The sequence below is a fragment of the Protopterus annectens genome, chromosome 8.part0 (genome assembly GCF_019279795.1).
Source record: "Protopterus annectens isolate FY-2018-M chromosome 8.part0, PAN1.0, whole genome shotgun sequence".
Taxonomy (NCBI): domain Eukaryota; kingdom Metazoa; phylum Chordata; order Ceratodontiformes; family Protopteridae; genus Protopterus; species Protopterus annectens.
Genome location: NC_056741.1, coordinates 932227086 through 932243559, shown reverse-complemented (window position 1 = coordinate 932243559; position 16474 = coordinate 932227086). Strand labels below are relative to the sequence as shown.

Genomic DNA, 16474 nt, shown 5'->3' with positions numbered 1-16474 from the left:
TCAACTTATTTAGAAGATTAGTGTTACTGATCTACTACTCATGTCTGAAATGTCAAAGGGTTCCAGGTAGGGGGCCTGCATGATTTATGTTCATGCCTCCACATGAACTAATCAGTTGGCCTTACCCCTTTGTAGGTAGCACTATCATATGATCCAGTGTTTTCACTTGACAATGTGCACTGCTGATATGTCTGCATTCCTAGAGGTTTTATTCTCATAAGTGTTAATGCTGTGACCTGAATCCAATATTTGAATCATTAATTTAAAAAAAAGATTTCAAGGTTTAAAAAAAAGTCAAAGGAAGAGGAGATCTCCATAATAAATAGGAGTGAGAGAATATAGTTTGTAATGAAAGGTTGGAATAATTCGGTGGCCACATAAAAATAGAAAGAATGGAGTCGAGGGAATGGAGGAGGCATGGAAAACTGATATAGCAATTTGTTTTGAAAATTTACATTATTTATTAATTTACAGACAGGTATCAAATTTATAGTTATCATGCAATATTTTAAATGCTCTACTAATTATTCCTTTTTTAATGGTAGTTTTTGTTCTAGATTCTGCTAAAAACTCTACCAGTGCTGGTATTTCATTTACAGCCTACCTGTTTCTTTCTCTTGCCTGTAATCTGATATCAATCCTTGATAGGGAAGACAATCTCTAAACTGCAGTCCAAATAAATTATTGGCCTCTTCTCATTTCATTACCTTTCCCTCTCTAGTTATTTGCTCCCAATACCTTGGTTCCTTTGCCAGTTTTCTCCAATAAATTCCAGCCTCCTCTTTCCTATTGTCTATATCCATATTTGCAGTAAGCCCTATCAGCAGAATCTCCCTTTTCTATTCATGTACTGGCTTAGTTCTTAGAATACTTTCTGCTGCTTTATGGATATAATATTTTGTATGATTATTATTATTCTCCTTAAAAGCCTGCATCCAACATCCCAGTCTCTCCTTGTTTCTTGAGCTTCCCCCTGTTTTAACATCATCCCTTTCCTCTTTAAGTTATAGATTTTGGCTTGTGCTATGTATAGGTGCCTTAACTGTGTAGCTCTGAAAAAACCCTTTAAACTGGGTAATTCCAATCCACTCTGCTCTACTGGAAGAATCAGCTTATCCTACTTGACTCTTGCCATCTCCCCCTTCCAGGTAAAGTCCTTCACATTTGAGAAATATAAAAGTACATTGTTCCTGATACTCAGAAATGGAATATTCTGCAGAAATATAAGTGCATCATCACTTTTTTAGCACATAAAGTAGGTGTCGGAGAGCTGTAATGAAACAAAAGGAAAAGGAGAAAGTTAACAGGTGAGGATAAAAGGTAGAAGTGCATGAATAAAAGGAAACTTGCTATGACTGAGTGTAAAGAGTAAAGTTAATAGTACACTGGAATGGGAGGATGTACTAAGATAAATTATAGGATTTGTTCCAAAAGAGCTATGCCATTACATAGTTCAACAGTGCAGATATAAATAAAATCAGGTAACAAAAATAAGAATTGCAAGGTCTTATTCTGAAGTGGTGGGAGGAATGTATGATACTTTTATGCACTTTACAATACAGCACCAGCTGCAGAATATGATCTTTACCTACTAGGGAATGCATTTCATTGTGCCGCATCTTTAACTATCATGAGTCACATTTCATAGTGCTGTTTCTGCATTTTTATTGAGGGCATAGTCATGACCTCAGCAACATATTCTGATCAGCTCTATCAAGAAGGCCATACATCAGGGCCATAACTGCATAAATGGTACCTGATCTCTGTGACATGGATATTAATGACCACAGTAAGGGTTAGTCCTCCCCTACCCAATCATTCCATCATCATGACTATAAAATGCAGCAGTCATTCATTAAAAGGCAAACTTCCTAACTCCCATCATGTTTCAGTGAACGTTCACAGTCCAGGGTACACCTCACCCTCTCCCAGTCTTCATATATTTTGATGTACATATACTTGATACTTACATTTTTACAATGGAAGTGATGTTTAAAATTTCAGCTGATTTGTTTCACTGTTTATTACACTTGACTGAGATGATGTATTCCTCCTAGCAGAATTTGACCTACGGAGCATAGAGACATGCTTTTTTTAACAGATCGGGTGGTCAAGAACAGAGGAAGCACTTGGATGGTGGCCTGCCTAATTTTTGTAATACTATCACCCACAATACTAAACTACAGTCAGATGAAAAGGGGTAATTTTTCCACTGATGCCACTTTGCTTACTAGAATGCTGTAACAGCATGATGAAAACAAAGCACAAACTCTAAGAGCCCTAAAAACAATAATACAAAATAATATATATATATATATATATATATATATATATATATATATATATATATATATATATATATATATAAAGACAAACAAATAAAAAATCAGGAGATATTAGAGAAATAGAGAAATAATGCAATTGAAATATTTTTCTTGCCTTCCACTGTTTTACTTAATAATTTATCTTTCTAGGGATTTGTGTCCTACTAGAAGGGGTACATATACGAATGAATGAATCTCACCAACAAAATTGATTCATGATGTGTATTGACATGACTGGTTATAAATAATTCTTTATGAATCCTAATCACAATCTGCCATTTTTTCTTCAAAATGGGAAACATTTAATATTTAATGGATTAATCTGCTGCATATTAATATGGTATTATTATTTTTTTTTTGCCAAGCAGTTTAACAGTTTGACAATTGCATAATTAATACACAATTACTTACCTACACTAATCCAACATATTAAGAGCTGAAACCCAAACTGACATAAGTGCCTCCTGCTAGTCCATTAATATTAATGCTGCAGACATGGCTGTGTTCATTTAGTCTTCCACACTACATATTTTTAAAGGCTGCAAAACAAACTTTTTTTTTTCACACAGGCAAGCTTTTGCATGCATAAAGATTGATGCAAAAACTTTTGCGTGTAAAAAGAAAAGTTAATTCTACGCCTTTAGACATGATCTTTAAGCAAATGATTGTGATTAATTGCTTAGGTCCAGTTATAGATGGAATCTTCTGATTTGATCAGCAGTTAAGATGGTTGTAAGAGGGGCCTTTGATATGGGTCATATGCTACACAGAGAGATTTCTAGTCTCTGTAGAGATTTCACTGTGCTTCTCTGCACCTCATTAGTTTATCCAATCACTGAGTACAACAGTATCTGCCTAAATGAGCAAAACATATGATTCAACTCTTGATGCTTTATATTTTGGCAAAGAACTAGCCCCTTCTCTTTGATAGTGGGTCTAGAATGAACACGCACGAGAAGGATGACTGAGATGCAAGATATAACTAACCTCAGAATCTTATTAACAATTGCAGCAAGGATGACAGTTGTAATTACCTAATTTCCCTGCCTTTGGCGTAAGCTTTCACTTTCCTTAAAAGAGTCATTCACTCCCAACCTTTAACGTGAATTAGATAATTACATAGGGACCTGTAAATTTTTTTTATGGCATAGCTGTGTCAAGCATCAGTAAGACCACAACTCTGTAAACGTAATGTTATACTATCCATTTATGAACTTATGAACCCTAAGTAGAATAATCATATCATATTACATTCATTATCAGATGCTGTTTTCATGATATTGTTCACTAGAATGTCTTTCAAGAACAGTACTCCCTTTAAATAAGATATTTTGATATTCAGGTGTCCAGGATTTAATAAATAAAGCTTTCAGCATACATTACAGTTAAACATTAGTAATTATGTTATGATTACAAAACATTTGCTTAACATCAAATAATTATGTAAAGATTTACTGGATTATGTATGTGGATTGTACATGCTCTTAGATTAAAGTTAGAGGGCATAAGAGCTAAAATATGATTATGAGTCATATGTGACATGTTCCTTCATGATGTAAAACTTTTACTTGCGGTATCTTTTATGGTGTAAGTACTGCCTTACAAAGAAGTCTGCACTATGAAGGTAGCACAAAACTTTTGCATGTGCTGCCATCTGCTGTTCCCTTTCATGAAGTAGACAGTGCTTAGCATGACTGACATTAATATGTGCTTAAGTAATATAATATTTTCCGTATTGGCTATCTAGCTTGTTTTTTTAAGCTTGTTATCTTGTCTGTTATTTTAGACACTTCTTCAATCATGCAATTAACCTGTCCTTTGTCACCAGTAGCGAATTTCCCATTTAAAGATTATTTTTTTTTTTTTGGTATACAATACCCATAGTGTTTTTTTTTTTTTTTGCTTTCATGGCAACAACAATCTAATGATTGGCTCCATAATCATCAAAAGGTATGTGTCGCTTTCATGTTAGGACACAAATAAACGAGTCACCGTGAGTTTTTTCAAGCAGCTTTATTTTATAGAAATGCATCACTATAGAGGCTTACTGACTATAACTTAAGTAACTTATATACAAACCAATAACTGCGATCATGTGTGCTCACTTTCTGGCTGCTTCTACAGAATGGCACTAGGGATTGCACTTATCTGAAATTTATACATGCACACGCAGCCTTGCATGCTTCTTAAAGATATAGCACACACACTTTACACTCTGATCTACAGCCTCCCTCTTTGAGAAATAGATCATGTCATTTGTCATGAGATTATTTAGCATGCAGAAATCACAGGTAATCTACAGACATGCATGATACAATACTAAATACACATGTATATACAATCAAGTCCACATTGCTGTGTATTTCACACTGGGCTTAAAAACCTGTCCATAGCATGTGACATAAAACTGGGAATTAGATTTAACAACTGGGACAGTCTCTGCAAAATGGTTGACCTGTGTAATGTTCGAATTACTGTCTGGAACAGAATCAGACTTTTGAACACATTCTGGTCTGGAAACAATGTCTGACTCATTCTTTGATTTAGAGTTTGCATCACAGATATAATGTTGTGATTGCAATGGTAATGATTCTGTTATAGGAAGAAGATGTCTGTGATTCCTCCTATATTCCACACCCTCAGAATCTACCAAATAGGATCTTGGCTTGGCACAGATGCCTCTAATCTGTCCTATTCAATCAAAACCTTTTGTTGTCTGGATTCGTACCATCTCTCTTTCCCTCAATAGACAAAGTAATCTGCTTGATCTGTCATAACTAGATTTTTGGATATAACACTTCTTAAACAATTGAGCCTTGATGGTTTTATTGTTCTTAAGTTTAGGCTGCAACAAACTTGAAGTAATAAGTAGCATAGTTCTAGTTTGCCTGAAAAATAGTTTTTCAGCAGGTGAGCCAAGAATATCATCACGGGGTGTGTTTCTGAGATTAAACAAATTCAAGAATATGTTGGTATTATCATGCTTTGACCTTTCAAGCGATCGCTTTGCACTTTGCACTGCACGTTCAGCTAGACAACTGGAGACAGGATATTCAGGACAAGTAGTGACACGTACAAAGTCCCATTCTTTTGCAAATTTCTGAAACAACTGGTTGGAGAATTGATTACCAGTGTCAGAAAAAAGTCTGTGCAGACTACCATGAACTGAGAAATGATGTTTCAACTTAGAAATAACAGCAGTTAAGGTTAGGTTTGGTAGCAGAGTAATCTCAAACCAATCTGAATACGAGTATACTAAAACTAAGTGGTGTTGATTGTTCCACTCAAAGATATCAGTTGCTATAGTAGACAAAGGTAGTTCAGGAATTGGACTTAGGTGAAGTGGTTCTTTTTGCAAATGCAGTCTAGTACTATTGCATACTGAACAAGAAGAAATAACTCTATCAATGTATTTTGATAATGAAGGCCAAAATACTAATTATGTTTCTCTTCTCTTACTGGATGTGGATCCTGGGTGACCACAATACAAAATCTGAATATATTCGTGTTGTAAGGAAGCAGGAACAACAGTTTTAGGACCATTGAAAATAATGCTATCTTTCATCAACAATTCATCTTTGTAAGGAAAATATCTTTGCACCTCAGGTGATACACTAGATTGCTTTGAGGACCATCTGACATTGATATAGTGATTGAGCTTCTGTGAAACTGGATCAGTCTGAGTGTGACCTCTTAACTTATCAAGTCTAGCGGTGGAAAAAATATGCACTGACATCACACTCTGCATCAGGCTGTTCTGGTGTATTTCTATACAATCTTTATAAGGTATCAGCCAGATCGAGCAATATGCCTTTAGTGTAGACCATTTTGAAATTATACTTTTGCAATTTGAGCATCATTCTTTGTAATCTCGCTGGAGCAGAATGCATAGGCTTCTTTAGCATAGTAACTAGAGACTGATGATCAGTTTTAATCTGAACAGCTGGACCATAAATATAATCATGAAACTTGGAACATGCAAATACTATAGCCAAAAGCGCTTCCTTAATTTGAGCATACTGCATCTCATTTTGGGTTAGTATTCTAGATACATAGGCTACTTGCCTGCCCTCTTGCAGTATAACTGTGCCTAGGCCAAACATTGAAGCATCACAGGAAAAAATAACTGGTTTGTTCACATCATAGTATTTTAACATAGGTGGGTGGCAATTTTCTGCATAAGGTCTTCAAATGCCTTCTGATGAAGTTCCAGCCATGACCATGCAACATTTTTACATGTTAGTTCTCTTAAAGGTGATGTCAGCTCACTGAAGTCTGGTATAAATTTACCTAAATATAGTTGACCATGCCCAGAAATTGCTGTAAACCTTGTACATTGTCTGGCGCTGGCATCTCTAGAATAGCTTTTTGCTTGGTCAGGTCAGGTCTCAAGCCTGTACTTGTAAACAAATGTCATATGTATGTAACTTCTGGAAGTCTGAATTTGCCTTTCAGATGAGTGATCTTTAAGTTCATTCTCTAGAATAGCTGCTTGCTTGGTCGGGTCAGGTCTCAAGCCTTGTACTTGAAAACAAATGTCATATGTATGTAACTTCTGGAAGTCTGAATTTGCCTTTCAGAGGATTGATCTTTAAGTTCACTTCACTTGCTCTATCTAGAACTTTCTTAAGGTTTCTGCCATGCTCTGCTTCGCCATTGCTTAAAAAACAATAGATCATCTACTATTATAGCAGAAGGATAACCCAAATAATTTGCTCCATTGCATGCTGAAAAACTTCACTTGCAAAATTTATTCCAAGTGGCTTCCTTAGGAATCTGTATCTGGCAAATGGAGTACCAAAAGTAGTTAGAAATGAGGATTTGCGATCAAGCAACACTTGCCAAAATGAACTCTGCATCCAAAACAGAAAATACAGTGGCATTCAGTATTAGAGCTGCAACTTCTTCAGCTCTGTGCATTGGATGATATGGTCTCTTTAATGCTTTGTTCAAATCTGTTGGGTCAGTGCATATTCTGTTTTCATCTGAGCCTATTTTATGAGTGGCTACCATAACACCATTCACTTGGTTCTGTGACAGGACAACTCACACCCTGATGCACAATTTTATCCAACTGACCTTTAACTTTATCTTGCACAGCTATTGGAACTCTTCTTGCTGGTCTGACTACTGGAGTGACCTCAAGGTCTAACTTCATGGAATACACAACTGGATATTTGCCCAATTTGTCATTGAAAACATCAGCATACTCTGAGAAAATGGCTTTGGAGAAACTGGAACTTGGAACTGCACTCACTTGATGAACAACTTTAGCAAAAGAAAGCAGAATCATTCTTAAACTATCTTTGAGACCCAATAAAAATTGCACTGGTCTTCAGACTATGTATAATATCAAGTTGTAACAGTTCTCCCCCAGATAACATGAAGCATTACTGAACATTCAGTTTAAATTTTTTCACCTCTATAAGCAACAAGTCTCGCACCACTGGTCACATTGAGTTGTTCGTTAGTTCTCACTCTTGCAAATGTGTCTGCTGACATAACATTACACTTTGACCCAGTGTCTACTTTGAGCTCTGTGGATTTTCCATTGATCCAGACAGTACAAAACACTTCACTTCTCGTTAATATGTTTACTGCATCAGCTCTTTCACCAAGCACCGATACACAGTCTACATAGGAAGTTGACTGTTTCGGGTCTACTTGATCAACTTGATTTTTTTTTTGCGACCTTTCTTTATAACTGTGTGAGACTTGATTTACAAAACTTTTGGAAATGGTTTCATTTTTTACACTTGTGACATTGCTGACCTAATGCTAAACATGTATCTCTTTTAGACTCATGATTCATACCACTATTGCAACAGTTAACTATAAAGCTAGATTTTATTTAATTGTCTATTTATTGCATTTGTTTACCGGGAAAGTCCACTGGGCCTAAAAGAGCCCATTACAAAGATATGCATCTGGAGCATTTCTCCCCAGGCTTCCACTGAAAATTGGCTCTTTCCAAGTCGGGCTTTCCCGGTTAACAAATGTAAAATAAAAAAAAAATAAAAAATAAAATAAATAACATTTTCTGTGGAGGCCCGGGGAGAAAAGCTCTGACAAGAACATAGATACAGAAAAAAAATTAAACATTAATTGCTACAGAAGTAGAAACAGTGTTACAGATAGTAGTTACAGTAACATATACAGAATATATACATAAGTCAGGAATTTAGTTGGTTTGATTACAGTAACATATACAGAATATATACATAAAACCAGGAATTAAGTTGGTTGCCAGATGAATTCAGAGTAGTAAAAATGGAAATAAATGAATCAGCTTTATTGTGCCAGTATCCACAAGTGATGAAAGAAAACAAAATAAATATGGATAAAGTATCATCAGTCACTAGTAGTAAAATGCATAGGAATTTAGTTACAATATAAGGAGAGGGAAGAGGTTAGGTTATAGAGCAGGTACATAGCCAGGAAGAGTTTAGATTATTTTTCAGTGTTTTTTTGAAGGTGGTGGTGCTGCCCATATTTCTTATAGAAGGAGGAAGCGAGTTCCATAGTCTGGCAATGGTGAAGGAGTAAAGCAGTTGACCAGCCAGTAAGGTGGGCTTTTCTACTTTTAGAAGTAGATGATTTTCAGATCTTAGTTGCTTGCTGGGTTGGTATGTGGCAAGTAGAGTTGACAGAGCAGGACAGTCTGTGGGTCTGTAGATTATTTTGTATGCTTTAGTTAAGTGGGCGAATGAGAGATGATGAGGGAGTTCCAACTAGCCTAATTGTTTCAGTGAGTTACAGTGGAGGGATGAGAATTCGGCCTTGGTGGCAAATTTGGCTATTCTGTTGTAACACATATATGTTTGGATTTTGTAGAATTTTGGATATTAGTGAGGAGAGGGCACCATAAAGGAGAGAGGGTAATAAAAGTGTAGTTACAAGGGTTTGTCTAGTAGAGAGGCTAAGAAAGTGTTGGTGCCTGTACAGCATACCGAGCTTTTGGTGTGTTTTTTTGATGTTACTGTTTATGTGTAGGTCAAAGTTTAGGTTTTCATCTATAATAATGCCTAGTAATTTAGTGTGTGGGACAATTGCTATAGCGGTATTGTCTTGGGCTTGTATACTGAAGAGCTTTTTATCTTGGGGATTGTTTTTCTTAGGGCTAAAAATTACTAGTTGAGTTTGTTTTAGATTTAGGGCAAGATGGTTGTTAAGCATCCAAGATTCAATAGAAGTGAGGGCATTCTAGGTGATCTTCTGGGGTTCAGAGCTGGAATTTGCAGTGCATATTATTGTAGGGTCATCAACATACTGGATTACTGAGCAGTGTGGGAGAGTGGTGTGAAAGTTGTTAATAATGATGCTAAATAAGACAGGACCAAGTATGGAGCCTTGGGGTACCCCGAGGAAGTATTGAAGAAGGGAGAGTAGTGCTGCCTATTGGAGAGATAGCTACTGAACCACAGTAGGGTAGGTGGGGAAATGTGGAGAGTAGATAGTTTAGAGAGGAGGATAGTGTGGGAAATGGTATCAAAAGGTTTGGAGAGGTCGACGAAAAGAGTAGCGATTATTTTACCAGAATCCCGTGCCCGGTTAAATGTATCAAGGAAGGAAAGAAGTGGTGCTGTGCCCTGGTCTGAAACCATGCTGAGTGGGTGACAGAATTTGATTTTCAAGTAGATGGTTGAGGACTTGGGCATGGATGCATTTTTCCAGTATTTTAGCAAGGGGTGAGAGAATAGCTATGGGTCAAAAGTTTGTGGTGTCTGTGTTGGTGCCACCTTTGTGTAAGGGGAGAATGAATGCTTTTTTCCAGATTCTGGGACAAGGGGCTCCTTAATTGATCTGTTAATGAGTATGCTGATGAGATAAGCTAAAGAGATTTGGGTTCACTGATTCATGTTTATGCTGCACTGACCTGGAGCTGAAGCTTGCACTTTTCCTGTAATTTTCTAGAAAACCTTGTGGTTTCTTTGGAAATCCTGTTGCTGCCACGTGTTTAGGCTCGTTCCTGTTTGTCACATGTTGCATGCTACCTATACTTGCTCTGGAGTCAACTGAAACCATGCACTTGTCACTCACAAGCATTCTTGTATGTTTTTCTATCACTTCATGGAGCTGAGCTTTGCTCAATGTTAAATCACTGTCACAAAGTAAAATATTTCTCACAACAGCACTATTAATACCACATACAAGCCTGTCCTTTATCAGCTCATCTTTTAGATCACCATACCGACACATTTTAGCTCTGTTTCTCAAGTGAGGTATACAAGCTGTAAATGTTTTCCCTGGTATCTGATTGCTTGTGTAATACAAGTGCGTCTCTAATGTAATATTCGTCTGGAGGCTGCACATTTCTCTGAACTTGCACTTAAACACATAGAGTCTTCCCTTACTTCAGCATGTACAATAATATGGCAGTCTCCACCTTCTTTTTCATACACTGCTGGTGCATACACAAATGAGTGCTCTCTTTCTATGGCCTCAGACCCTGCTAGATTTAGCAAAATGAATACCTTGGTGCACGCATCTCAATCTGCATAAGCTGTTTGTATGGAAATATCTTAATCTTGCTCAAATATTCTCCATTTCTCTGCAATATTCTAACACACACACATACACACACACACACACACACACACACACACACACACATGCACATATGCATATGTTTCTGGCATAAACAGTATATGCCCAATGCTTTTGTGCACTAAACTTATACTTTTGTCGGGCTTATTGGAATTATGCAAATTAACAAACTCATAGTACTTTTGAATAACTGGAATTTGCAAAATAATCTTCTCGGGCTGTTTGATACTTTACTGGACTTTGTGAGATAAACTTCTCGGGCGTTTCAATAGTTTTAGAATTTTATCATTAAAAACAGAAATGCTAAACTAATACACCATCACTTGCTACCCTTTTGGAACTTTATTGATGAAGGCAGAAAAGCTAAAGTCATGCATCATCACTTGCTAAATTCATCACTTTAAGAGAAACATTCGAGAACTTTACAATGTGACTGAGTAATTCACAAGCACTGTAATACTCTTGTAATTTTGTCTTTTGCAAGAAAGCACCTCTTATCAGTGTAAGAAACATGTCAAGCAATTGCACAATATGAACAAATTGAACATCTGTTGCCCAAAATGCAATAACTTTTGAAGTAATTGCACTTTGCGAATAACTGCATTCAGCACACTGAAATGTCCCAAAATGGCATTACCTTGCTAGGCAACTCTTCACAGTACAAGAAGCACTCTGTAATGGAGGCACCAAGCACAAGAACTTTTCAGAATAGCTATACTCTGACTGGATTGCATGATATAGTTGCACTTTGCACAAAATCTTCAAAGTACATGCACAGTAATAATCATACACTTTAAGCACTTTTACACAGTGTGAGATACTTTGAATAACTTTAGTTACGTCCTTGATACAATACAAAGTCATAGTTATGTCCAAACGTAGCACTTTGCCCAAAACATAAACAGTTGCCTTGCTTTATTTTTTGCTTAATATGCCCTCTTCTTTTCTTATTATATTGGTTTTGCTCATTTAAGCCCTTTTCATGCCCAATGTATTTTTTGTGCTTGTTTTACTCTACACATGACCAACTTTGCCTTAAAATAATTGTTTTGCTTTAGATATACTCATTTTCTGCTTTACTATTAATTGTTTCATCAAATACTTCTATCTTAAACTTTTTGTACTTTCTGATTGCAGAAAATGCAGTTTGTGCCCTTTTAATGCCCCTTTTTTGCATCGAGTACATAATTTGTGTTATTTCTTATTATCTTTGATTCCTTCTGGTTTTCTCTTGGTTTTACCTTCACTGTCATCATCACATCTCATGGCTCCAAATATTCTCCTCTCTTCATCCCAGTTCTGACACCATGTCGTTTTTGTGTTAGGACGTGGATAAATGAGTCTTCATGGGTTCTGTTCAAGTAGCTTTATTGTATACAAGCACATCACTATAGAGGCTTACTGACTATAACTTAAGCAACTTATATACAAACTAACAACTACAATCATGCATGCTCACTCTCTGGCTGCTTCTACAAAATGACACTAGGGATTGCACGTATCTGGAATTTATGCATGCATGCACAGCCTCATATGCTTCTTAAAGATATAGCACACATTTTACACTCTGATCTACAGTATGCATATCCATATCTTTTGTTTAATGTGTTGTTGGCAAGTGTTCTTATATATAAATTATTTATTGCCCATAGGTATTTCTCATAGCTCTAAGTAGAGTCAGTAATTAAATTCTGCCAAATTTATACACTTTATATCATTTGTAATGATTAAATAAAATAAAAGATAATCAGTGAGATATCATTTTATAAATTTATCCAAAGCATTTGACATCGATTCAGTAGAAAAGAGCCAAGCAGGTACAACCCCTTTGTACCTTTCCCTACTTAGATAAAATGTTCATACTCTGTGTCTGCTTTTCAGTCCCATGTTGTCCAGGTCACTGTTAAAGCGCTAGCCATCTGTTTATCTGTTTTTGATGTTTGGGGTATAAAACATTTAGTGTAGTTTTAATAAAATCTGGAATTCATTGTATTTATTCCTTTCATTTCAGTTTATTACATTTGCTTGATGGTAGAAGGAGACAGTAGGGCTATTTAGTTTAATTTCTAAGTGCATTATGCATTCTACCTTTCTTCACTACCAAGCTTCAATTGCCTTCCAATGCCACCTTGCCTATGCTGTCTGGAATGCATCTTTGAACTCCTCTTTACCACTCATTCTATTAGTCCATTTCATGCATTTATAAACCTCATCGTGGAGAGGTATTTCATCAATCCTGAAAGTGTTTAGGCCTTTACAAATTGCTATCTGTTGGGCCTTTCCATCCAATTTTTCTTGTTCAGGATAAGCACTTTGTAAATCCCTGTCATGATGTTGTGTACCCATATCGTCTTTTATTGCCAGTTTGTGACATCTAATGAGAAGTTCTTTCGCTCCCCTAATCTCTTGTCATATCCTTTCTTCTCTGTCTCACAATCCCTCATTGTGAATTTCTTTCTGGATTCCTTCCTGCAACTTGATATTACACTCCTTGTATGACCTCCAAAGTTTCTCATAGCATTTCTGTAATGATTAGAGCTGTGTAAGGTGTTGCCATTACCTCTTAGTTTTCAACATATAAAATGCCGATTCTAGGATGAAATAAATCTTTTTGCATATGGACACATTAGGTCTCATTTTGAATTATTTAAGCTATATTATCTAATATATGTTTTCTTTTAATAATCAATTGGTTATATACTCACCTCCATTACAATTAAAAAAATTTATACTCTGGGTTTCACCAGTTGAGGATTTTTTAAATATATTGTTCAAAAACTTTATCTTTGAATATCCTTTCCAGAGTTTCGTAAACTTAAAAAAAATATTGAGTGGGTTATTGCCAGTTAACATGCTTCAGTAAATAACTAAGCAGTGGGAATGACATTGTTTCTAGTTTCTTAGTAGTTGCAGCATACTAATTTAACAAAAATACAGCAAATAATGCCAAAGCGATCAAAAGATATTTAGGTTACTTCCAGTAAAACTGAGGAAATTACAGCAGTCTGCACATTGACTTACCCAACACTCTTTGTCTTTGTTTATGATGATGAAATGATTACCAATGAAGGCAAAGACAGTTGTTGCTGAAAGGGACTTCTTTCTGTTGCAGAACTGGATGTCAACGATCACCCTGAACCAGGCAGGTGATTTAGCATCACACAGTGAAACTATTTCATATGCTCCACTTGTCTGAAATTGCACTGTCAGGTCATCAAAAGATAGCAGCTGTCCACCTTGTTTAATTAAGCAAGTTGCTTCTTTTTTAAAACATCCACGGACACCATTTTTCAATGAGCAGATCAGAGAGTTTGAACATGTTATGTTTTCACAAATGACACCATCATTGGCATAGCAGGTACATGATTCTGTACAATCCGGATTAACTACTGTTTCATCAATCTAGAGGAAAAACAGAAAAAAAAGTTAACCTATTTAAGTAATAGAAGATGTTCAGTATTTTGTCTGCCTTGATGTCTGGATGTCTGAGTACCAAATCATTCTTACATGTATGTGGCTCTGTTGTAAATCCTAGCGATTATGAGCAGCAGGTTTTTTTATGTAGTGCAACTCCTTTAGTTACTAATTAACAATCTTTTTAGATATGTTGACGATTGTGGAGATATAGATTGGCAAAATTATTTATGTACCAAGTACTTGCTCTATATAGGAAAAAAATCAGAATAATATACATTCTTTTCTCACATTAACAAATTCTTTCCCCCCATTTTAGTCCTTTATTTCTATTCTTTTGAGATATATCTTGCTGACATGTGACATTCTGCTAGTTTGCTTTTGTATCGGATTATGTATATTATGCACATCCACATTTTCCTTTATTAATATTTCTATACTTTTCCATATTAACATTGTTATATGAAAGTAGATTGTGATTTTACTGGTATGTACTCTGAGCTTTCTCCCATTTCCTCTGTCTCTCTCTTTCTCGTGGTCCCCTTCATGTTTCAAAAAAAAAACATGGATTAAATGACACCCGTATTTAACAGTGTAAGGTTGTACAGAATGACCCATATTTAACAGTGCAAGGTTGTACAGAATGATTAACTTCTCATTCATTTAAATCCATAGAACTTTAATAAATTACCACACACATCTTTCAAAAATGTATCTGGCATATTAGCATGTATGCTTTATTTTTAAAAACTATCACTCTGGGTCTAGATATCCATGTAGAAAAATGCACTTTCAAGGAAATGTAATTGCTTGACTTGTCTGAAAATTTCTGTGAAATTTCAGAATATTTAAAACCATTTTAGCTAAAACATTTTAGATCATAGGATCATAAGTTATATAAAGCAGCTTGACGAGAGCCCATATGTACTTTGCCAATAACTGCTCTCCACTAATAACATCACTTTCAAGACTTACAAGGCCCTTAAGTCTCTGAAAAATATTAAGGGTACCATGATGTTGTTCCAAGTTATCTTTGCAAACTGACAGGGAATTCCACTGCTTGACTTGTAGGAGGAGCCTTATTCAGAGTTCAGAGTGGCACTGGGTGTTGAACCTATTCCTCCATCTAGTTTTACTTATTTAGAGATGTAGGCTGCATTTTCTTCTTCTAGTGTTAGCTGCACTATTCAATTCATTGAGAAAAATTATGTTAAGACTAGCAGGATCCCTGAGGGCACAGTAAACAAGGTGTATGTCCCTCCTCAAGAGCATATATAGCACTGAGCAAAAGTACCAAGACTGCAGTCTTTCCTGGTAGTTAAGATTTTTCAGGCCAGAGTTAACTTTTGTTAGGAAGCACTATGTTTTTTTTTTTATTTTTTTTATTTGTCTAGTAATATATATGCCATAGGGTACATTGTATTCTATACAGAGGTCTAACCAGGTCAGATTATAAGGGAACAATTACTTCCTTGGGTTAAGAAGAGATACTTTTGACAATTATTTGAGAGTTATAAGCATTATTGTCTCATGATGATGAAAGAAAAGGGGAACTATCGATCTAGCTACTTAAGTCTCTTATTATTGACTTGCATGATAGTTTTTTTGTTGTTAATGTAGTAGTTTGAAATAATTTGCTGTTTCCTGAAAGGGATGATGGTGCATTTCCTGGCATTTTTGTTTAAGCAGTTTTTCAGTGCACCTGGTATTGACTCAAGTTAATTCATTTTGAAGGATATAAGTATCTTGGGTTGACTTTGAAAGTACATGCAAGTTAAAGCCATTAGCAAATTTGGGTATTCAGAGATCATTGTAACAAGTTTTGAGGCCAGAAAACACAGCTCCCTAGGGAACATCATAGGTCACCATTTTCTGGTTGAGGAGGAGGAGTCAACTCTGACAATGTGGATTTCTTTCTTGAACCAGTTTGCTATCCATCTTAACATGTAGGGATCATCAATGCTAATATCATTAGTTTATTTGCGATTCCTTCATGTGGCGTATTGTCTAATGCTTTGACCATTTCAAGGCATCTTAGACATTATGCTCGCTGTCCAATGCCTGTGTGAACCTTTCAAGAAAGCTTCCAAGATTTAGTAGGTATGACTTACCCTTTGCAAAGCTTAATTGTTGTGTGTCACGCCTTATCAGATTTGTGATGTTATGATTAATGAGGTCGGTAGTGATGT

At 35.9% G+C, this 16474-nt stretch overlaps 1 protein-coding gene across 1 annotated transcript in view; it reads right to left on the bottom strand.

Moving 5' to 3' along the window:
• Positions 1 to 16474, bottom strand: part of LOC122809162 (IgGFc-binding protein-like) — a 351155-nt gene that overhangs the window by 12311 nt on the left and 322370 nt on the right. Inside the window, exon 19 of the mRNA XM_044080449.1 lies at positions 13893 to 14273. Coding sequence (XP_043936384.1) covers positions 13893 to 14273 — 381 coding nt within the window. The remainder of the gene's footprint in view (positions 1 to 13892; positions 14274 to 16474) is intronic.